This window comes from Fusarium tjaetaba, assembly GCF_013396195.1.
Source record: "Fusarium tjaetaba strain NRRL 66243 chromosome Unknown NRRL66243_c0000010, whole genome shotgun sequence".
NCBI classification, from domain to species: domain Eukaryota; kingdom Fungi; phylum Ascomycota; class Sordariomycetes; order Hypocreales; family Nectriaceae; genus Fusarium; species Fusarium tjaetaba.
This window is the reverse complement of record NW_023501206.1, coordinates 325,989-348,950: the sequence shown is the minus strand read 5'-3', so window position 1 is coordinate 348,950 and position 22,962 is coordinate 325,989. Positions and strand designations below refer to the sequence as shown.

Genomic DNA, 22,962 nt, shown 5'->3' with positions numbered 1-22,962 from the left:
CCTGGCTAGTAGTCTCATCAGCATTTACTGGTAGGATTCTACCAGACGAGTTGACACATGTCCAGGGTCTTCAGCTGCATCCTCGGGTCAGTATTCACCCTATTCCGGATACTACATAGCTGCCATCTATCATCTCCGACTTCACTCAACTCATGCATTGTCGGTCACAAAAGAGAGACCGTTGGGAATCAAGACCCTGTATTTGCGCCTCTTGGAAAGAAGGTTGCGGCCGCTAGAAGACATCTCACCCGAAGGATTCAGTACGTTGTTCTCTTTGGCCCACCGCTTGGTTCGCACGGCAGTGATGGGCTCAGGTACCGACCGCATCCCCAACAACTAGCGAACAGATGAACCTGTTTAGACTCCCTCCTCCTCATCCCGCCATTAGTATGATGCTTGCCGTAGTTGATCGTATGACCATTGGCGCCGTCCATGCATATTATATCGCAAGACTTGGGGGAAGAGAAAAGCATGGCATAGAGTAACCCTTGATATCCATCCCTCTGCGAAGCCCTGTGGAGGAATCCCACAAGAAAAGGTGTATCTTTTTGGTGCAAGTTGTCCTTGGTCCTTCGAACTCCGAACGTAGGCTAGCTTGGGCAATTTTCACATGTTCAGTCTGATTTATGTACCAGTCCTCAGATCCACCCCTTTGTCTTACTTGATTAGACATCAACCAGTTTCTGTGACTATGACCTGGCCACCAGAGTTCAATGAGATATGTCCTTCATCAAGTATGTTTGCTCTTGTAAGCAATATAGTTGTTCGATATCGTTCAAGATTCTCAACAGCAAAAGCTCTGATGCACATACGGAACTGTACAACAACTAGTCAACAACTTGCTCAACAAGCTCCGTCATCCCAAGAAATTGAAGGACCAGTCAAGAGGGTTGTTTTCACCTGTGCCGAAGGCCGTAAGTTGACGGTACGGATATCTGGGCCGTGAAAAGGAGGCTAGTTGCCCAGGGTACATGAGCACTGAACGCTCCCGCGGATATTGACCGATAGCGGAACACGGATATTATACACCTATATAGAGAGATAACAAGACCATAGTATAGATGGAGACTACCCTATTGCAGTGAGGTCAGTCACGAAGGAAGTCAAGAGATACACATGTTGTGCTGCTCTGGGGTATTGTAACTTCGTAGCTACGCCTACCTCGAGGATTTTACAGCTTTGAGTCTGCAAGGCGCATAGTATTTTGAAGTTAAAAGATCCATTCAATGCTAAACTTCCTATTAATCAAATCACATGCAAGTGTAGGAAAAGTTTCATACATAAGATGTTTCACTAAACAACACTGCCTCGTGTCTCAGACCATGGGAGGTTCCCATCGTTCTCTTGAGCACCACCTTTTCATGTTACAATTAGTCTGCAACACAACGTTCAGGGATTAAAAGATCGCACAGCTCGGGACCGAAGAATGCGGGCTACGATTGCAAAACATGAGATCTTTGTTTCTGCATCACGCACGGTGACTGTGATTGTGTTAGCAATCGGTGTTCGGGCTGTGACGAACATTTGGTGATAGTCTCCAATCAGAGAACACTCCTTACTCGAAAGGTTTCTCTTTTAAATAAATACGCTGGCACTAATCTCCCCACGCCTTAGTGAGCAAGAAAATATGAGACTTTAGAAGAGTAGCTCAAAATCAACTCAGTAAAGACTCCCTAAGATGAGACTAAATTACCTAAGTCTTTTCATCAAAGACACCACTTAGGATAAAGGTCTAAAGTTTTCTTGCCCCCTCCTGCCACGAGAGTCGGAAATGTAGTGACCACCTGCTGAAGTTTGTATCCTCATGTACACTGCGGAGTATATAACATGGATACTTTATCGGCTAACAAGGCCAGGACCCTTGTCTTTCTGTGATCGGGTAGAGGTTCTGGACGTCACGTTAACTAATGGAGCTTGTCGATCTTCAACACACGGCTTGAGACTTCCTGACACTTGAGCCTTCATTAGCAAGACGACCGTGACAAGCTCGCCAATGCTGAATCCACCGAGCCAGACCAGGCGAATATGCCTGTGTCGTTATGCCAATCCTAGCGATTCCGTTATTCCTGAGTATTAGAGGATGGACTGCTGAAAATTGCTAGAGACGGTACCGAATACTGACTGGATCAGGGTATGATGACAGCAGTGACGCTATGCCATAACCATATTCTTCAGGCTTTCCCGCAGCTTATTAGTTAGACGATGAGTAGTCGACTAGTCGTGCCAGTCTGCCTTGCCCACTGCTTAATTGGGGTCTGTTTGACCAATACACCCCTCGAACATGTACGAGCCCTTAATACCAAAATGGCATCGATCGCCTCTCCAGGCAGCGACATAAACCAATCTGAGGATTGCAGTAGTCTAGGCCGATCGAAGCTGAGCCTCCTGAGCTGGAAGCAGTGGTTTCATCCCTAGAAGCAATCTGGTTTGACCGGAGCATTTCGCGGTATGATCTCGAGTGGTCTAGAGGGAGGGATCTTGGCTGTCTCGTTGATCCCTAGGGTAATTTCTGGGGATCTTCTTAGGGGGACGAAACCGTGGCGTGTCTGAAACATGCGTGGCCTCCATGAATCGTGCGTGTTTTGATGTTTGATGGCTCTTTGAGTTGGCTTGGCTTTCTCAGCTTCCCTGCAAATGAACTTAGTGTGTTCAACTGAAGGGTGGGGATGCCGCGCGCGTAGATTAGATTGGGTGACGACCAGATAGCTTCACAAAAGCTAAGACCCAGTTCTTGCCTTGACAGTACTGTTTCTCCATGCAGATGAACAAATGGCTCGAAGTTTAGGACCACACTGTCATTTCCCACAATAGTTTGCTGCAAATACCTGCTGTAATAGATTCAAAGTAGTGCCTCATGCTTGCATATCAACGGGCTGAGCTCTCTCGAAATGGCTAGTGCTGTTCAGGTTTGATAGTATGCAGCAAGCTCCTGGCATATTCTGGTACGCATTTGCAGACCAATCTACGATTCCGAGTATTGGTTGATACAAGGAAGGTATATTTCAAGCGCTGTTCTAGTGAGTAAGCAATACCTCGTACTCAGCGGTTCCGAATTCAAAAACAGCTCAAGCACCTGGAAGATGTAGCGGTTTCAAGCCTAACAGCCTTGGGAAGTACTACTTGAGGAACCGTCATGAAGAGCAAATGAGTCAACTAATCAGTTGAAAAATCTCAAAATCGAAATCGGCTAAAAGCAATCTTGAAGCGGCAATTAACAAAAAATGCCTGACTTTGAATTATAGTACCAGCCTGACGTTAATCACGCCTTTGACTAATCTTGCATCCTCAAACCGACAGAGTGCTAAGGGTGGTCCATATCAGAATCTCACTTACCGGGCTACCTAACGTATCGAACATCGCAGAGGCGAACAACGCTCAATAGGTAACAACGCTCAATAGGTATGAACTATATCAGTGAAGTAAGATTCCTTTGTCAAGGCGTAAGGCACCATCCAAGGATCTGGGTGTGGAGTTATTCTCTGCTTTGTTTCATACATAGGGTGATAACAAGAGGCTGTGCTATGTTTCAGATGGACATAAAATCATGAAAATCTAAGTGTCTGTGGTACTCGCGGAATGATCATTATAAGCTCAAAACTGGTAAGGATCAAGCTGCTCAAGCTCTGGACCCATTCATCGGTAATAAGGCTTGGGCTAGAGAGTTGTGTTCCAGCGTTTCTGTAGTCGTAGGGGCTTGACCCGCAAGCCAAGCACTGCGCGATGAAGATTGCCAGCATAGACCTGGAAGTAAACGTCTAGTGTTGTTTTGGTTAAGCTATGGCCCTGCCAATTCTTCCGATTGGCTTCCTAGGAGTCGGGGGCCAAACGCTAAGGCTGCTGATCCACGTCAATGTCCTTTTGTCGCACTGCGCCATTTGGCTTAGACGATCCTCGCTCTCTAGGACATTGGCTCATTGCGCGCCTGTGGAATAGGAGAGTCATATCGATTGGCTCTATTAGACGCCGTCAGCGCTGCAGCCGTTTTATCCTGGGGTCTTTACGAGCTGCGGCAAGCATGGCCAAGCCACCATAAAGTGGAGTTCAGTGTTGCAATCGGTCAAGGCTGCCATGATGCATCGGACCGATGCAAGCCAGAGTCCGAGTTTTTGGATCTGTCATTCTCGCCAAACGCCTACTCGGGTTCATTGTCCTATAATTCGTCTGAGGTGTGACTAGCCGAAAGGGTTAATGAAAGGTCTCAGTGATGGTGCAGGTGGACTGTGAGAATGATGACGCACAACTTATTCTGACCAAGCAACGCGAGTGGATGGGGGGTATACAGTTTCCCGGTGATTACCTAAAACGGAAATAGACTCGATACGTAGCAGATTTCGCGCTTAGTGACCTATGAGAGCTTTGTGGTTGCTTTCGTGCATGGCTATTCCTGCTGCCTATCTGGAGTGTGAGAAATGGAGGGTAAGGTGTCAATGGGGGCGGATGAGTGAGCAATCGAACCTGGGGTCTGAGGATAAGGGCATGGAACGATCACGGGGCTGTGCGTGACAATGATAGTCAGTCACCCATGCCACGTTGATGATCCAGGATGTTGTGTTGCATCTTCGATGATAGAAGATACCTTGTCAATAGGGAGAGGGGGAGATGCAAAGTCAACAATGATAAATAAGGTAGAATGCACTGAGAGTGTGAAAGAGAGTGCCCTCCAGCGGTCTGACAGTCAGAAAAAGTCCGTGAAGTGGGAAACTGCCGGGCTAGGCTAGTTGACCTTACCACCCTAACTTGACCTGGTGTTATTAACGTTGAAGGCCAAGAGTCGGCCGCTCGTGGAAGCGGATCGACAGGGAACATAAATGGGAGGGAAATGGGTTGATAGCGACTTGCGCGGTAGCGGGGGAATAGAATGGATGGCCGCAAGCATTATTCATCCTTCTAGCGCAGTTAGTTGCGCCTGTCAATGGCGCCTACCTAAGTTACCCCTACCTAACTACCCAGCTAACCAACTCCTTCCGCTTCGCTTGTTCAGACCAACCACGCGCCAAAAGCGGAAGGCGTCTACTAGTCACCATTCGCTCGCACCCGCTTCCTGGGTCTGGGAGAAACGGTTGTGCTTTTGTAATGAACCTGTCTGCGGCAGTAGGGGAGCCATTCCGACTTATTCCACAGCCCGGCACTCAATCAATTCAGCGGCATGTCAAGCGGGCGCCGCGCGCCTTTGAAACCCCCAGTAGATGGGAGTAGTACAGTATCATTGGATTGGATGGGGACGCCTCCCAACACCCTCCCCTTCTGTCCATCCCTATACCCATTGTCCTGTCTTTCTGATCCATGGATCGCCGTGGACCGCCCTTTCAGCGATGAGCCCGCGGCCTTGGCCCTGGATTCGATTACTGTCGACCCGCTGCCCACAACGTTCAAGCCTATTGGACTGGCTGCCTGTTCCAGGGTGCTTGTCCTTGACGGCTACGTTAGAACTTACGCGACGAACCCCTCTTGGCAAAAACCAAATCGTTGAACTTTTGTCGAGAGGCGTTAAGACCGTCCTATCTCCACGACCAGAGTGATGGGACTAATTAGACTGTACCGTTTAGGTCGAGGATTTACGAGACTGCGTGGCCCCTAACGATGAGCTTGCCTCTCGCCGACCACCTGCGCTTGCTCTTGGCGGCACGGAAAACACGCTACGTATCACGCTCATTTTGACTCGTGCTATTGGATTGACGCGCTTGGAACATTATGCCATTGGGCCTCAGAAGGGCACGATTACCCTAAGTTGCGGTTTCTGCACAGCCAAGGAGACGGCTCCTTCTCGTTTGCATCGACCGCTCACTCGTTGAGCCCAGAGAGAAGCGAGCGCAAGGATTCGAATCCCACGGCTTTCTTTGGACTCTTCCCGTCTCTGTCGCCTCTGAGCATAGCTCTCCTTCCAAGGAAACATTCGAAAGCCATCGATTCGTAGTTGTCAGCCAACTGCCGCCTGCAAAGCATAGCACCCAGTTTGCGCGTGTTCCATCGCGTGCAATATCCAGTATGCAAACCAACTTCACAAGCAAGGTCCAAGGTTCACAATTGACGCGTTAGCGCCAGGCGTCAAATCTCGACGCCAGCAGGGTTTCGGCTTTTAAACCGCGAGACGCATACGCAGCACAAGCGATCATTGGCAACCGTGAATCAGCCTGAAGCATAGCATATAACTGGCAAATGGATCATGTTGCGCCTCTCTACCCTTCATCGCTTGACAAAACTGGTCTGGTATTCCAAATACCCGCCAGCTGCGGCCCCAACCCAATCTCAGAACGTTTCGGCTGTCGTCTCATTGTGCCAGTCCATCTTGGGTACGATGGGTTGAGCTATGGGGTCTATTACCATGACCCGCTTGAATTCGACGTGGGAGGAGAACCCACCCATTTGATGGAGCCTTACAAGGTGGGTGCGCGCGCACTCATGACCCCATGTCAGCTCTAGCCGTCGCATGGGTACCTCGCTGGCCTGGTAAGGCAATCGACATGGGTGCTAAACACGCTGCCGGTCAACTTCAAATCGATGGGTGCTTGTCCTTTCCCCGCTACGCCACATACCAACACCATGACTTCTGGTCCCTTGGGCCATAGCTACTGGATATCTTTCTCTGAACACGCCCCCCAGCCCTTCGTTACCCAAGCTCTTTTCCCCATTTCCCTTCCAATGGTGCCACTCCCGCAATCATTGTTCACCCTTGTCACCGGCATGTTTTCTCATTGCTCAGCGTACGCTATATGGGGCATTCTACACAGCACTGCAATTCAGACCCTTGTCTGGTACTGCCCTGTACTCATGGTTCCATGTCACTCAAGCCTTCTTCGAGGAAGGTTTCCTGTCAGTGTTCCTTTACTTCGTCATGCACGTCCAACGGGATTGTGTACTGCCCTCTTCATATAAGTCGGCATCCTGTCCCTGGCCGTGTTTGGGGCTCAGATGGTCCATAGATAGATCACCGCTTTATAACCAAGCTTTTCGAGTCTTCATCTCTGATCAGCTTCACAAGGCGTTGTTATAAGCCTCGCTCCCTTACTTATTAATCGCACCTCGCAACAAGAAGACCACTCTATCATCGGCTTCATAGCTCTTTGACTTTCCGTATGTCTCAATCCGAGTCTCTATACCTTCCCTTGTCCCCTCCATCCTCAGTCAAGATGGACTCGAACACGACAGATGGAACCTGTGACGACCCGAGCTCACCTCCCACCAGATCAACTGTTGGTAGTCAAGTCTCTGTTAGTGGGGAGTTCGTCCTTGGCTCAAACATAAGTGCCTCGCCGCAAACTCACACGCTCGAAATATCCCCTCAGCCTCCAGTTCCTTCGCCAAACCATTACTCATCCACACCCTACTTGAACACTCCAAACCCCGAGTCTACTTACCTCTCCACATCTGCCTCTCAATCATATTCTCAGTTTCCAACCTTGGCTCCCGCAGGCATTGATTCAACTTGGAGTCAACCAGACCACGCTTCGGAGGGACCAAGATCATTGATTTCCTTTCCCCAAGAGGACAGGCATCAATTGGTACCGATCTCTCGTCAGGCAGGACGATCGACCAGCATGAGGTATTGTTTCTTCTTGTCTTGAATTCTACACAAAGTTCTAATGTTACTATTCAAGCACTGTTGCTATCCAATTTGATCCAGCCTTTACCATGGGACCTCGATCAGCTTTCACATGGCCAGGTACGTTGCAGTGTCTCCTACTCAATGCCAGTCGAAATTGACATATTTGTAGGTCCCCTCGAGACAAGTAACTCTGGAAACAGTTTGCTAAGTCCTGGACCACCTTCAATGGGACATGTTTCTGGGAGCAGCCTTACACCCCCACCACAGTCGAGATCCGTGACCTCGAGCCCCCCACGACTGTCTCTTTCGGCAGACCAGCGAGAAGTCAAACGGCAGTCAGATAGGGCACGTCGAGACTCGAGGCTGGTGAACAGAATGCGCCGCGCTAACAGTAACCCTTACGTCGATTCTGCGCCTTCGGCTCTGGGGCTTGCCACTACCACAACACCTATGAACATCTCAGCCTATACAACAGCCCCTGCTCCCGTGACTCTCATGAGCGATACTCCGACTACAATGAGCAGTTCAACGTATCTTCAATCTTACAGCCCATCCCTCGAAGACCACCAACCGCAATCCGCACCCGTTTATCCTACCTCATACCCACAAAGCTTGTAAGACCCCTGCATATATAGGGCGGCGCCCGGACCATGCTAATCTCTAACCATCAGACAAGCAAACTATAACATGCCCGTGGATTATGCAGCAGTTTATGCTGGATCTAGTCAGTATAGGTATTTCTCAGCATGCATATCTTTTGCGAGCAAGGCTAACTGTTCATAACAGTGCCCGATCACCGCCTGTACCTGTTGGTCAAGATGTTAGTTTTATGTATCAGGTACCCACTGTCCTAGGCCCTGGAGGCTCAAACACACAAGAAGCGGGACATGTCAGAGTCGTGCAAAGTCGGCCGAAGCCTCGATGCTGGGAACACGGGTGCAATGGACGACAATTCTCAACTTTCAGTAATTTGTTGCGACATCAGCGCGAAAAATCCGGCCAAGCCGCAAAGGCTTCCTGCCCTAACTGCGGAGCCGAGTTTACGAGAACTACTGCACGAAACGGACACCTACTTCACGACAAGTGTAAGGGTCGACGAAACTCATGAGTCAAATACGTTTAAATGAACGAATTGTATAAAATCAGCAACGCGAGTATGCAGGTCGGATGCGATTCTTGCTGCAACGTTCGTGGCTCAGCCTCGAACTGAACCGGATCTGGCGTTAGTGGCTTATGGTCTACCGACAAGATCACAATTATTGGTATATTGCTTTTAAAGACGGCGTATTTTTGTCAGTTACCAGGACTCGAAAAGATCGGGTCCTGCAGTCCGAATTGTTAAAGTTAAGGGGTCGGCCGGCTGGCGTTGTTTATATGTCATCAGCCATCAGATATGGTTTGCATCATGAAACAACTTGGGATGTCTGAAGAGGCAAGGACATACTGTTATTGGATGACCTCCGGAGCATATTGGATTGGAGTCTACCTTTAGCCATTCTTTGTATTCTTTTTTCTTTCTTTCACCAATACCCCCGTATGAGAGGCTGGTATGGATGGAGTCGTACTATCTTTCTACTTCTATGTGTATCTATTCTCCTTCATTTGGAAGCAGCCTATAACGCTTTGTCTTTAAACACAGATTCACGATGGGGATGTTTGACGTATGGCCACCATAGATATAGGTATATACAACACGTTATATCACAGCTTTAGGGGACGAGCCTACAGTCAGCAATATTTAGTGTATGCCGTTTCAGGCATTTGGCAGCTTAGCAACTCGCTACCAAAAAGCGCGGTACGGAAGTATACCGGTACAGGCTAAGCTAGAATGGATGACAGAAGTGAGCAAATTGAGGAGTACAGTATGCAAGAATCGAACGAGGCATCGGATTTGAAACAAGCCAACCGTACAGGGAGGACGGGATGCCCCAGACTACTGGGAAGGGGATGTGAGTCCGAAGCAAATGATCGTCGCGGCACTCAAGCCCACCCTTGGCTGAGTGACCAGGTTTAGAGGACACAGCCGCGCCGCAAATAGCATGGACCAGGTCAAGAACACAAGTTGGCTTTAACGGGTGTGCCTGGCTTATGAGGAATAATAGTTAGTAGAATAAGTACTCCGTAGTTCTAGACGAGTTTTAGTGCCGTCTTACGCGGACGCATAGCTCCACGGTATTTGTTCAAATGGAAATATTGGTAACGACAGTAAACCGATCGCTGATTTTGAAAGTTCAAATAAGTTGATAAGCTAGCTAACCTTAACTTCGTACGCCGGCTGAGACATTAAACTGCTACCCGACTCTGTGTCCGTGTCCGAACCCGTCTCGGCCCCGAAAACAAATGCACCCCGGAGAACAGACTTGGACGAAAAGGCCGAAGATTGACACCTTGTTCGGGGGTATTGCTGGCGAATGGACGGTCGGATCGTGGTCGTCCCAACGGCCGGCCGGCGTAACCACCACGCCCAACAAGGCGGCGCGAAGTGAAAGGAACTGGAACCCCCCTGGTCTGTCTGGACTGTTTTCATCAACCCCTGAGTCCTGCGTGGGGATGCTGTCAGGTCTGATACACTCACACCTAGAGGAAGTCATCGAAAATGCACCCCAATTCACCGACATGGCATGTGCATTGCATTCGATCTTTAATGAAACGGGGGCCAGCCACATGGTTTCTGGAACAATCAAGCCTGATTCTGTCAGAAAGCTGAACCAGCAACAATCTGAAGTATAGGTCATTGACAAACGGGATCATGGCCAAAGTAATGCGTCAATGTATGTATGAATTGACTGACTTGACCTTGCCTGCTTGGCTAATCCTGACGCAGGGACGGTTGCTAAGTGGGGATAATTGACGCGAGCGGACAGATTCCCGGTTCTTTTGTGAGAGTGTCTCTCGACCCGAGAAGTGTAGGTATGGATCATTTACTCCTGTTGTCCTCGCAGGAACGACAGTTGTTGGGTACCAGCATTCGTGCCTACTGTGTTACGTACCGTAGGTAGCTAGGTAGGTAATTACGGTACGTTTATGTGAGCTGGCGAATCAGAACATATCAACCATGACGAAACCTGGGTCCGCAGCTGGTAAGGTAGCATACAATAAACATACCTACCAGTAAGTACTCCGTAGGTAAAGTACCTTACGGCACAAACGCACCGTACTTTTCAATTGTAGCCTACCCAAGATAACCTTTTGATAGCCGGAAAACCGGAAGAAAATCTTAAATGCTTGTCTGTTTATGACGCCATGGACCACAACGACGGGATCGTCTTTCCCTTATAGTAATTGATTCGACAAGCGAAATCCATCACGGCGATGGATCAACCCCTAGGTAGACACGAGAATGGCGAGGTTGCGTGCCAAGTGTCCAACGGATCAGATCTTCGTCTTTCTGCTGTGAAAAGAGAGACTTTTGTGTCAGCTTTCCTTCCTTATTCGGATAGCTCACGAAAGGCGCGGACGCATTAAGGAGCCCTGGCCACCAGGGAGGCGCTGTCATAAGAGAGCCCAGTTTTCCTAGGCTGAGTGAGGCTCACTGATTAATAGCCCTGCCACCCCAGCGATCCATAGCATAACATGAGAATCAAGGATCTCGAAGCCAGACAAGAGGTCGTTGCGCAATACGACGGTGATCAATGGTAAGGCACAAGCACTCTGGGTAGGGCTGGGAAAAGCGGGATGTTATGTCCAGTTAAGGCCAAATAAACGTGGAGGTGGGGATAAAATGTTGAATTGACCTAACAAAGAAGGGAGCCATTTCGTCTTCTTCTACAGCAACTGCAAGGGGACCCGAAAAACAGATTCGCAGGACGCAACCTACCTTACCTAGGTACCTAAGGTCGGCAGTAGGTAAGGTAAGGGCTCTCCAAGTTCTGGGGACTAATGGATGCCATATCGCAGACTGGACGATAGTACCCTTCAATAAGACTTTTGCTACCTTTTTTGTCTTTTTCGTCCTCTTTCCTTTTCTCTTCCTTCCTTCCTTTTTTTTTTTTTTTTTTGGCTCCCCGATCAACCGGGGCTGCCAACCGAAATAAACAAGCATCTAAAAGAGCGCTGGAAGTCAATTCGGCGAACTGTGTACATCGTTGGCCGATAAACGCCTCGACCGTCAAACCAACAACAACAGAGTAGGGTAACATTCGACACTTTCCCCAAGCCTGAACCTGGACGGATTGGCTCCCCATCAACCAGACTACCTTACTTCTAATTAGAGGATGATTAAGGTCGAGCTTAGTTTTCGGAGATGATCGAGCCGTGTCTGGGCTGGTTTTTGTATCGGAGTTAAGAATTTTGGCCGTCCCCAAGCAAATAGAGTCGAGAGCAGCCACGTATGAATGGAACTCCCTATATGGTATCCTCAATCTGATTATTTGGCGGTTCACGCTTTGAAAGGGAACTCTTCGTCCACTGAAGATCCACTGACGACCAAAATACCACCCCGGAGCCGAACTGGTATGTACCGGCCGAGCCGGAGATGATCTTCGCAGGCCCCAAAAGTCTGCCCCTGAAGGCTGATGGTCTCGTTTATTTAGTACCTAGCTCATGCTTTTACTCCAACGTAGTACGTAGTGACAATTCACAATTCACAGCTCACTTGCTTTGTAAATCGTCCAGGATTCTTTCCATGCTATGGGGACTGTCGTATCTTTTACTCCCCTATAGCACGCCGTCACCGACTCTGTTCCAACTTTATCACCCTGGCTGACTGACTCGCAGCGAAGCGATACTCTGCCACCTCCTTCTCACCCAATTCAATTTTAAATCTTTCTCGAATCACTGCGGGCTAGGCATCAAGACCTGACATCTAGCTAGCTAACTTAGTGCAGTGTGCATCGCCTCGCCCTACAGTAAGCTTAGTTTGCGAATGAATCAATCCTCCAAGCTGGACAAGCCGGCCGCTGGGCTGAGTTTCCCGGCAAATGACGATGAGATAGTCCAAAAGTCTGCTGGCGAAACAACACATTACAGGAAAACAAAATTGAGCCTCATACCTTATCTGAAACGCCGTAAACATCTGGAGCAAACGTACATATGGACATAAGGCATCCGTGCTTTCGTCTAAGGTTTACTGGCCGTTAAGGGGGGTGTGCAACGAAACCCTCCGAGTCCAACCAACAAATTGACTTCGTACCAGTACTTGGTATCCATCCTGCCCAAACAGTCGATTTACACGGGTCTTCTTACCAAATGAACTGTAGGTATCGGTAAACCGTTGATTTCCAAGGGCTCCATATAGTTCGCTTGATTTGTCTTTTTTTTTTCAACCCTCATTCTGCGATGCACTTATAAAAAGGCACTATCTTCCAAGAATCGTCCTACGAAAAAGAAGAAAGGCTTTCCTGTGTCTTTGGAAACCCCCCCGATGATCACTTACACGACTTGCCGTGTTGAGTGTCGGCCGCTCTCCGACCGGGGTCCACCGTGCCGTTGAAGGAGCGCGGCCCGTCCTGCGCCCCACTGTGACATAAACGGTAGAACCTTGTGTATGTTCAGAGTATCCACTTCCCAGTGACCGTATCCGCACGTACCAACAGCAACCAAAACATCTCTTTTGTTGACATTCCCACACCCCATCTCAAACCACACTACAATGCCACAATGATCATAACAGCGTCGCGATACCGGGCACGCAAGCAAAAGGTCTTCTGGTCCGTTTTCCAGACGGATGTCTCATCGCCCACGCCGCGTTCAACTCCCGTTGCAGCCTTCATCGATGAAGGTGCTGCCTTTGGAGGTCCCCACGCGTCACCTCACCATGCCCCCCCACCACCACCACCGCCTCTATTTCACGAGACTCTCCAACATGCCGATGACCAGGTGAGGTGGGATCGGGCATGGCATACTGTCACCTCCAAGATCCAACTACCAACTTCAGTTGCGGTTGAGGATTCCTTTGGCACTCTGCCTCCAGAGTCACAAGACGTTGACTTGGGTTTCCGTGATTCCCTAGCTCTGCTCCTCTACCCCGGCCGCTCTTTACCCCAGGCAGCCCATACAGAAGATATCCTCATTTGGCACACACATCAAGTTCGCCAGCACTTCATTCATCACGTTATGCCACTGTTGTCTGCGTGTTCCAGTCAGGATGATCACACACAGGTCTTGGCCTCAAGTGTCTCGACTCTCGAAGCAGCTCACAGGCAATACCTTTGGGGCTTGACACTCATAGTCCAAGGGTTTGAGGACGATGCATCTGCTAACTCATCCTTTTCAAAGTTTCGTCGTGATTTACATACCATCATTGGTAACTCTCTCAACCAGGGCTTGACGAATGCCCTGACAAGTGTCTTACAGCGACTCATACGTTCTAGTCTTGGTATAGGGGGACGCTATGTTGGGGTTTCAGAATCACAAGATATTTGTGGTGATGCGGCGGCTCGGGAAGAGCTTCTGGGGCTTCTCGAATCTCTTAAGAATGTTGGACTGGTGGGGGAGAGATTTCAAGTGCTCTTCGCCGAAATCATGGATGCCAGCATGGCGGAATTTGTCAAGACCTCCTATTCGGGATTCTGGAAAACGTCTGAGCAGTCATCAACGCCAAGCTCAAGCACCCTGACTGGGTGCCTTGGCCATCTTTCAGATTGGGTTGAAAACCAGTACGGCCGCCTTGCTGTTGAGGTGTTCAGTCGTCTTGGAACCCATATCGCCTGGAACGATGTTGAATGCTGGAAGGAGATCGCGGTAGGTCGCCTTGCTACTTTGCGAATTCAAGAACTATTTGATATCGCTTTGAATTGGCCAGAAAGCCGGGGCGGACTCGAGGATCTTCGTCTGGCTGTTTCTACGCCACAACGCCGTCTTCAATTGACCGACACGTTCTCCCTCGCTCTTCAGAAGCGACTCCTTCATCCTGGACGATCCACCTCCGATATCCTTCAAACGTACATTTCTATGATAAGGACATTTCATGCCTTGGATCATTCCAAGGTTCTCCTTGATCGTGTCGTTCACGCACTACAGCTGTACCTATGCCAGCGGGACGATGCCATCAGAATCGTGGTCACAGGCTTGCTCTCTGACCCGAGTGAAGCAAGTACGGGGGAGGGAAAGGCAAAGCTTGCGGAGTTGGCAGTTTTGCTCAACTCAGCTTCTCAACAGCAACGGCGCCAGGTCGACGACGAGGACCTGGACTGGAACGACATGACCTGGGTGCCCGACCCTGTAGACGCAGGTGTCAACTACAAGAGACCGAAGAACGAGGACGTCATCGGAACTCTGATCAACGCGCTTGGCTCTCAAGAGATTTTTATCAAGGAGTTCCAACTCATCATCGCAGAGCGATTGCTTTCCAACCAAGCAAGCTTTACACAAGAGACTAAAGTACTGAGCCTGCTTAAAAAGCGGTTCGGCGACAATGCTTTACAAAATTGTGATGTCATGATGAAGGATATTCAAGACTCAAAAAGAGTCGATGCAGTTCTCGGAAAGAATATTTATCAACCGTCGCCTGATACAGGAGCACCAGCATATCACTCCAAGATTCTCTCTAGACTCTTCTGGCCAACCTTATCTAAGGACCCTTTCACAGTCCCGCCACCCGTTGCTGCGATACGGGCCAAATACGAACAAGGGTTTGAGCGACTCAAGACCTCTCGCAAACTCACTTGGTTGGATCAGTTAGGTTCTGCAACTGTCAAACTCGACTTTGAGGACCGCACTGTCGAGCTTGAATGCAAGACTTACGAGGCTGCTGTGATATACGCGTTCCAGGACGACAGCACTGAAGGCAGACACGGCCCCACAGCACGAACTTTCGATGAGATATGGCAACAGCTCATGATAGACGAGGATCTTCTCGACCTGGCTCTAAAGTTCTGGATCTCCAGGAGAGTGCTCCGTGACGTTGGCAGCCGAACCTATGCTGTCTTGGAGCGTTTGAACGAGGGTGAACAAGCAGGTGAATCAGGTGATCCTGGTGAAGCTCAGGAACTTGGCAATGACAGCCGCTCGTCTCCTCGCAAGCCCAAAATCGATCCCAAGGAGCAGGAGCGCCGAACTGTATACTGGCAGTTCATCGTGGGCATGCTGACAAACTCAGCACCAATTATGCCTCTTGGACAGATGTTGATGATGATGAAAATGCTGATTCCTGATGGCTGTTCCTGGACGAATGAGGAGTTGCAGGAGTTTTTGGCAGAAAAGGTGGCGGAGAATAAATTAGAGCTAACCGGCGGCAAGTATCGCTTGCCGAAGAAATGAGAGCAGGCTGCTCGAACATGAGCGTCGCTGAGGGTCGAATGTCTGCATCATTCTGCATCATGGGGTTCGAGCGAAGTGAGCACTGACTGCAGTGTCACCCTCTCAACAAACCAACGTGGCTCCGGAGCCCGTCAACGCATGCTTGCACCACAGCACAAACACTCGGGACCGGGCAGGAGATTAACGAGCCGAGACGACTGTTCGATGGCGAATATGTCATGGTTGCTGCTGCCGTATCGGAAGGGAGATGGATATATTCTTCTTCCATCCTCGTCTTGTTCTGTATGTGAACGAGGCCTCGCCTTACATCGAAACGTGGCAGAAAGAAGACGGAGCCTAGGGGTTACATGCATAACCGGCTCAGCTCAACAGCCTTGATACATCATCCTTGCTCCTATGTCGTGCCTGGGGGGCGGGTTTATGTACTTTGTTGTGCGTTGCTCAAAGCTTCCAGCTGAGGCCGGGCAAACAGCCAGAATAGGAAATATGAATCAAGCTGACTCAAATGTGCAGACCCTCCGAGTGTTTGTGATCTTCACCGGGGTTTAAGAAGTTTGCTAGCAACTAAGGCGTCTGCGTTTTGAAGGAAACTGGGAAATTTTCTTTGCCATCTTCGGAGTTGACTTAGTGTAGATCTGGAATGGCAAAGGCACCAAATGTTCTAGGTACATAGATCCCATGAGTTCTGAAAACCGAGGACCAGTTGATGCTTCGCTTCGTTTCGTGGGCTAAAGTGGTTACAGCTATTGGCTCCTCATTATTTCGATAAAGTTGAGGTGTAGATGCCTGAGCTTAAGGGAATCTTGTCCTGCTTTTAAGGGTTCCTCAAACCCTTATCAACTCGGTCAATGGCTCGAAAAGGCAGAGACAAAAGTGTATGATGGATTCATGTCACATTCCAGTCACGGCGCTTTCAATGCACCATGAAAATTGAATATTGGTATTTGATGCAGCCCATCCTCAAAATCCCTTTCCGTGGCCGTATCCGATTTTCCATGGACAATGTTCGCTTCCTTGACTTTGACACAACCGTGTAAGACATGCGTAGGTAAGAGCAATGTGCAACAAGCAAGCCTCCGGCGGATGGGATCTCTTGGCTGTGATGATTCACATAGTGGCGGTTTGAAACATGACCACTTCATGGACTGGAACACTATAGAGGCCTCGGCATAAGGCGGTGCGACTTTTATTATGTTATGTTGTGTTTGCTACTACAGTGGGTATCCGCTCGGCTGTGCTATCGGGAAACGGTATCCTTTGGTACAGTTTGATTGATACCGAGTCTGCTGGGCTGGATATTTACGGTTGATGCAGGAGAAGTCGTAAGAGGAAATAGCTTTATTGGATATGGAGGACAAACGGCACCCGAATAATGGTGAGTATCCTCAGACGCAATGATACTGGCCATGTCGTGAAAGACATGACTGTATTCAGACAAATCACTTTTTAACAGATTCGCGTATCCTTAGGTATGCAGCTTTCCTTGTTCTCGTTCGTTCGCCAAGTGACGAATCCGGTCGCCGGACTTGAATACCTTAGTTGAGGTAAATAGCACGTTTGGGCTTTTGCTCGAGCGCTGCCAACGTCAGATGAACCGTGAACGCAAGGTTGACACCGGGGCAGGTCTGGCTATTGGCCCTTCTCTATCGGTGGCGGGAGTTTTGGGCGTTTGGCCTTGCTCGCTCAGAGGCCCCTGTCTCTCTAGTTGATGAACGAACACCTGTTTGTCTTGGCTAAATGGACGTGGGTACTGTGTTGTGAATCATGAATGGCCCGAGGCACGCGAGGCGACGGCTCACATGATGGATCATGTTTACGCCTGAATCATCACGGCACCAACCAAAGACGCTCATATTGTATCACCAGAACCTGATAAACCAAGTCAATTATGCATCGGCTAATACTTTTTAACCGATCATAGCTCGATCATGTTGAGTTTGCTCATTTCCCATTATGCACCTCAAGAATCGTATTCTGATTTATGTCGAATCTCAAGAGTTTCCCGAGCACTCTGTACCTTCGTATACGAGACGATTCCCTAAGAGGGGAAGCTTAGATGTTAGATGCATTGGCTAACTAAACGCTGTTATTTTAGACAGGCCAGATCGAACCCCTTATCAGGACTTTGCTATTTCACTGCGGAGAGGGCGCCTCTGCTAGCCATAACTTGGCTCTGATCAGCTAAATCTGGTTGTTTCCGCTGTTACATGAAGTGCTATATGGTTTGAATATGTTAATGAATCGGATAAGTGGAGGGTCGGTGGATCTGTCTGACCAAGTAGTTAGTAGGCTAGGGGAAGAAAATTTAGGGCCTTGATCCTAAGTGATAAAATGACTTAGGTAATTGAGGATAGGTTTAGGATAAGTTTAGTATAGACTTAGGATACCCTTTACTGAGTTTGTTTTGATACCCTAGGTACCTATATTAAGGTCTCCATGATGTTTTCCTACTCCCGGGGGTAGGCGCCCCTCTGGGAGCAAGAAAACACGAGACCTAAGTTTAGGGTGATAAAATAAACTCTATAAAAGGTATCCTAAACTTATCCTAAATTATGCTAAGTTACCTAAGTCTTTTTATCAGTTAGGTTCAAGGTCCCGAGTTTTATTTCCTTCCCTACGCGCCTACCTACATATGGAAGAATTCCGGGAAACATTCGCAGTGGAGCTGGCCTGATAACCCATGTCATCAAGGTGGCCCCCATGGAACCTAATCGAGTTGACAGTGAACGAACATACATGGATATCAGGCCTCGCCAATAGTCCAATCTGGAGGAAGGTTGTTCATGTAAGTCTCATATTCTATGTGCTGCACTTTGTATGAAGATTTCATTCCCCTCGACAGGAAGGCCATGAAATATTAGCAATTCCCTGCTCCGAGTTCCTGTGCCCTGGTCGATCTATTGGTGTGATGTGCCCGCTTGGGCTTGGGCGGGCTGGCTGATGGATGCTTGAATTCTTCCCTACCATGCGCATGCAGCTGATAGCTAGACTTTGTCTACGCATGACCATGGCCACGACCATGACCATGACTCTTTTTGGCGAACTGTGTTTTTTTAGAAGTGGAGGCATCTATGGTCGGGTGGTTTGGCACGCCACAGAGTGTGACTGTCTGTCCAGGGCAGCATGAGGAGCCGGTTTCCTACGTCTGGTGTGATGTTGAAGCGGCTGATGATCGCCTGTGTTCGTCCCATTGCCTGGGTGTCTCTATGTTGCTATACTTGTCTTCTTCACCGCGACATCATTCCCTTGCTAGACCTCCAATTTTGTTGTCGCTTTTGGCATCGTCGATAAGAGCCTCCCGATGATCCATTCTTCGCCTGGTGCGCGTATCATAAACCACACAAATTCCACCATTCACCCACCTGCCTATCAGTCCTGTATTGATAGCCATTCTACAACCAAGAGCGTCCGCTGGTCGGAAGCTTCCTTCATGGTCGCGGTCAACCTTGCTCTCAACCTGCTGCCGAACACGGACGGCTGGTCGGCACATTGATGGATTCAAGTCTCATATCCGTTCTTGATGAGCTGCAAATACGACTGCGACTGTAGCAACGACACTGACTCGAATGCCACATTTCGTACAGGCCATCCACTTGGGTGTTTCCCCTGCTCAGAGCTGGAGGAACACAACACGCCCGAGCCGTCCATTCTTGCTTTTGTTTGTCTACTGTACGATCTAGCTTGGCTTTACTGGTACTCAATTGACTTGGGTTAACACAAAGAAGGCCCTCTTGCACTTGCAAGCTCTTGGCAAGGTCTTTATTAGCCACCATTTCATTCCACGCCCCCCGTCATCTAGATCTGACCTACCTATGCATAGCTCGTTTTCATTTTATTCGCTGGTACGGAGTAGTCCATACTACCTTACCCAAACGCCTCATGCGCTTCCACCACTGGAGTCCGCGTCCACTGGTGCTCACCCAGGCCAAGCCTCAAATCAAGTCAGCATTCACTTCCAATATCTTACTTCCATTGCCCAACCTGCATTGTACTGTTCACGACATCAACCGGCTCTTCCACAAAGCAAGGCGGTAGACAAACGAGAGCAGTGTCTTTCCATATTTATGAAACTATCATATCTAGGTACCCGAGAACTTAAGACCCTACCCTGTGTCCTAAACAGGCCCAGCCAACAACACAGTCTTTGAACCGAGACGAGCGAGGGCCTAAGTTAGTCCAGACAGTGGGAGTCAGATCGTGCAAGAGACGACAAAGCCTCCGAGTTAACGTTGACTGTAGCCCTTCCGTGTTGCACCTTCCATTTAATTAGTAGCTTGCCTACCTACCTTAGGTACCTTAGGTAGTAGGTAGCTCTGCCATCTGTTGATTTCACTCTCAGCCAGCCTGTCCCTGCAACCCACAGCATCATCACCACCCGTCTGCCGCCTGGCCCCAGGGAGTCTGGCCTGGTCTCATTCGTACAAGCCGTGGCATTCGTTTTATTCTTTGCATTTCTTGTCTCTCACTTGGTCTCTGTCCCCCACACCGTTTTGTTCTCCTCCTCTCCTCTCTCTTTCTCTCTCTCCCTCCTCACTTCAGTTTTCTTTCTTCCAACCCTCTCTGCATCTCACTCTTCCCATCGACTTCTCGTAGATGCAACGCCGTCCGCTCACACCCCGCCTCATCCTCGTCGCAGAACGCCGCCGCTAGAGCTGAAACTACGTCGTCATCCGCGTTATCGCAAATATCCGATAACGAACGACTACGACTGCCCCTCATCATCATACTTATTCGCCCGTGGCTGCTATCCTCTACCGCCCCACGACTGCTTGCCTGCCCTTCTGACGCTCTACTCTGCTCTCAATCTCCCATCTGCCTCGGGGCCCGGAGAGTTTTGAACTCATGACCACAACCTATCTGCGTTCCCCGATTACCGTTTTGTGATTGCAGCGTGCTACCGATAGTCCTAGTCCAGCACATATAATACGAATACACATTTCACTCATCTTCTACGTGGAGCCCTCGTGCAATCAGCATCCGTCAGCGTTCTTCCCACCCTCTTTGTGCTATTCGAGATCCCGGAGCTGTCTTCACGATCGCGCTCGCCTTTATCAAGTTCCAGTGAGCTGCAGCTGGACTTGTGTCTGCGCAGCTCCATTGGTTTGTGAGCCAGATTGGGCCAATACCACTTTCAAGCCGTTTGCCTAGAATGGATCCTATGGATTTCATGCTACCAAGCAACCACCGGGCTTCAGGCCATTATGACCCTGTGCATTCTGCCTCAAACCATTGGGCACCACATTCTCAGGCACAGAACTTACCTGCGTATCCATGGCACGCCCAAAACCCGAGCTTACCTCACATCTACTCACATCCCTATACCATGCCGCCACACAGCTCTGTTCCAGATCCGTATGGGCATCATGCAGCTATGTTACCACCAATGTTAGGCATGCCGTCTCCGGGCCCGTTTGCAGGTAGCATACCTGGGCCAGCATCGCCACGGCCAAATGGCCGTGCTCATGCGTATCGCAACAGTATGCCGGCTCCCGTTGCTCCAATACCTTCTAGTACTGGTAGTTACAGTCATGATGCAGCATTCGCAAACCAAATTCCTGCCAACAGACCTTCAGATTTTCAGCCACCAGGACTCGGTCTAGGCATGCCACCCCTCGGAGCCGGCCACCAGGAAGTTAATTCACTACACCGTTCGGGATATGTCTATGGCGACTCGAGCGCCAATGGCATTAATCATAGCAACACTGGTTACCTTCCACAGTTTCTCCCAGCCCCGCTACCCCCTCAAACTTACTTCCCATCGTCGACAAGAAGAGGCCACTTCACTTCTACATCGTCATCTTCCAGACCATTCGGTAATCTTCCCTCTCCTACCAGTAAGTCTCTCCTAATAGCGCCGCCCTGCTCAACATACCCTTCCAGTCTCGCAGGCTAGTGTATTTGCGAATCATTTATTAGTTCGTACGATGTTTTTGGGAGCATGTTTTTCAAAAGTTAATACTTACATTCTTTAGGGCCTCCTCATTCATCATCTGGATTTCGTCGATCTCACCCCCGACAACGCAGGCGCATAATGTCAATGGAGTCTGGACACGACGACAACGAGGATGACGGGTATCATGGCCATCATGAGCATGTTCTCTACAGCCCGAACAGTTCCGAGTCATCACCAGAGGTGGAGGAGGCCTTGATCCGACAGATGCAATTTGTCAGAGGCTCTTTAACGACGAAGATGGTGGCTTCCCAGCTGACGCTCCAGTCTCTCGTGAGCATCAAGCTTGAGGACTTGGCAGAGACAGACCGAAGTACGACATTCCTTCCCATCGAAATTGATTCAAGCTAACATGCTCCAGGTTGCGTGATTTGCTATAACGAATATGGCGTTGATACTCCAGAAGGTATTAAAGAGGCTCCCCTCCGTCTACCTAAATGTGGACATGTCTTTGGCGACCACTGCATCAAGAAGTGGTTCGAGGATTCGGATAGTTGCCCATACTGTCGAGACAGACTACATTCAGAGCCTAAGGCACAGACAAATTCGTCCGCCACCGCGTTCCTAAGCTTGATGAGAAATAGAGGCGCGAGCATTCATCCAGTGTGAGTATAAATTGAAAGAAGGAGGAACACGAACACCTTGTCCCCTTGATCAATCAACTGACTTGGGCAATAGGATGGCAGCAAGTGGCCCGCATGATGAGGTTCTGGCACGGGCAATTATGGCCACGTATGGAGCCTCAGACCCGCTGAACAACGGCTCGCCTCGATATTCTGCGCAAGTACCTGGAGAGGGAAGGCCGCCGCCTAGAGAAGGTATTGAACACCAGCACCGTCGACTTCGAACCCGGTACGGCAGTTCATCCACACGTGACAGCTTGGCCTTGCCTGAGAATCGCAGCCAGGCAACGTCGACATCCTCACAGCCTGTAACGGCTGGTTCTGGTCTATCAGCCATACCGCAGCAAACCGAAGGTCCCCTCACAGAGAGACAGATACAAGAGTGGACAGGTGTACCCACCCAGAACGCAAGCGATGGGTCGACGACGATCCGGGGTCACAACGCTGAAACCGAATCATCGACTGAAGCAACGCCAGTAGTCTTGCCAATCTCACCTTTATATGCAACACAAGAGGATGAAGCTCAACACTCGAATCTGAGGACTCTTCGAAACCCATTACAAACACAGACGAGTTCCCCATTTGAGGGTCTGGGGAACAACGAAGCGGCACCAGATATGACATATCACGGCAACCGCAATTGGTAA

At 49.4% G+C, this 22,962-nt stretch overlaps 4 protein-coding genes across 4 annotated transcripts; all 4 read left to right on the top strand.

Moving 5' to 3' along the window:
* Positions 1-5,146: 5,146 nt before the first annotated feature.
* On the top strand, positions 5,147-5,792 carry FTJAE_295 (uncharacterized protein; the record flags this gene model as incomplete). Its single annotated transcript, XM_037349195.1, has 2 exons — positions 5,147-5,422; positions 5,547-5,792. 2 exons carry the CDS (start codon positions 5,147-5,149, stop codon positions 5,790-5,792), a joined length of 522 nt encoding a protein of 173 aa, XP_037212643.1.
* A 1,335-nt stretch (positions 5,793-7,127) lies between these two features.
* On the top strand, positions 7,128-8,651 carry FTJAE_294 (uncharacterized protein; the record flags this gene model as incomplete). Its single annotated transcript, XM_037349184.1, has 5 exons — positions 7,128-7,540; positions 7,596-7,660; positions 7,713-8,157; positions 8,215-8,277; positions 8,330-8,651. The coding sequence occupies 5 exons, from the start codon at positions 7,128-7,130 to the stop codon at positions 8,649-8,651; spliced, it is 1,308 nt and encodes a 435-aa protein (XP_037212642.1).
* Positions 8,652-13,141: 4,490 nt separating this feature from the next.
* On the top strand, positions 13,142-15,742 carry FTJAE_293 (anaphase-promoting complex subunit 2; the record flags this gene model as incomplete). The annotated part of the gene is made up of 1 exon (XM_037349173.1): positions 13,142-15,742. The coding sequence occupies one exon, from the start codon at positions 13,142-13,144 to the stop codon at positions 15,740-15,742; it is 2,601 nt and encodes an 866-aa protein (XP_037212641.1).
* Positions 15,743-21,221: 5,479 nt separating this feature from the next.
* Positions 21,222-22,962, top strand: FTJAE_292 (e3 ubiquitin ligase hrd-1; the record flags this gene model as incomplete). Its single annotated transcript, XM_037349163.1, has 4 exons — positions 21,222-21,576; positions 21,715-22,005; positions 22,054-22,297; positions 22,371-22,962. 4 exons carry the CDS (start codon positions 21,222-21,224, stop codon positions 22,960-22,962), a joined length of 1,482 nt encoding a protein of 493 aa, XP_037212640.1.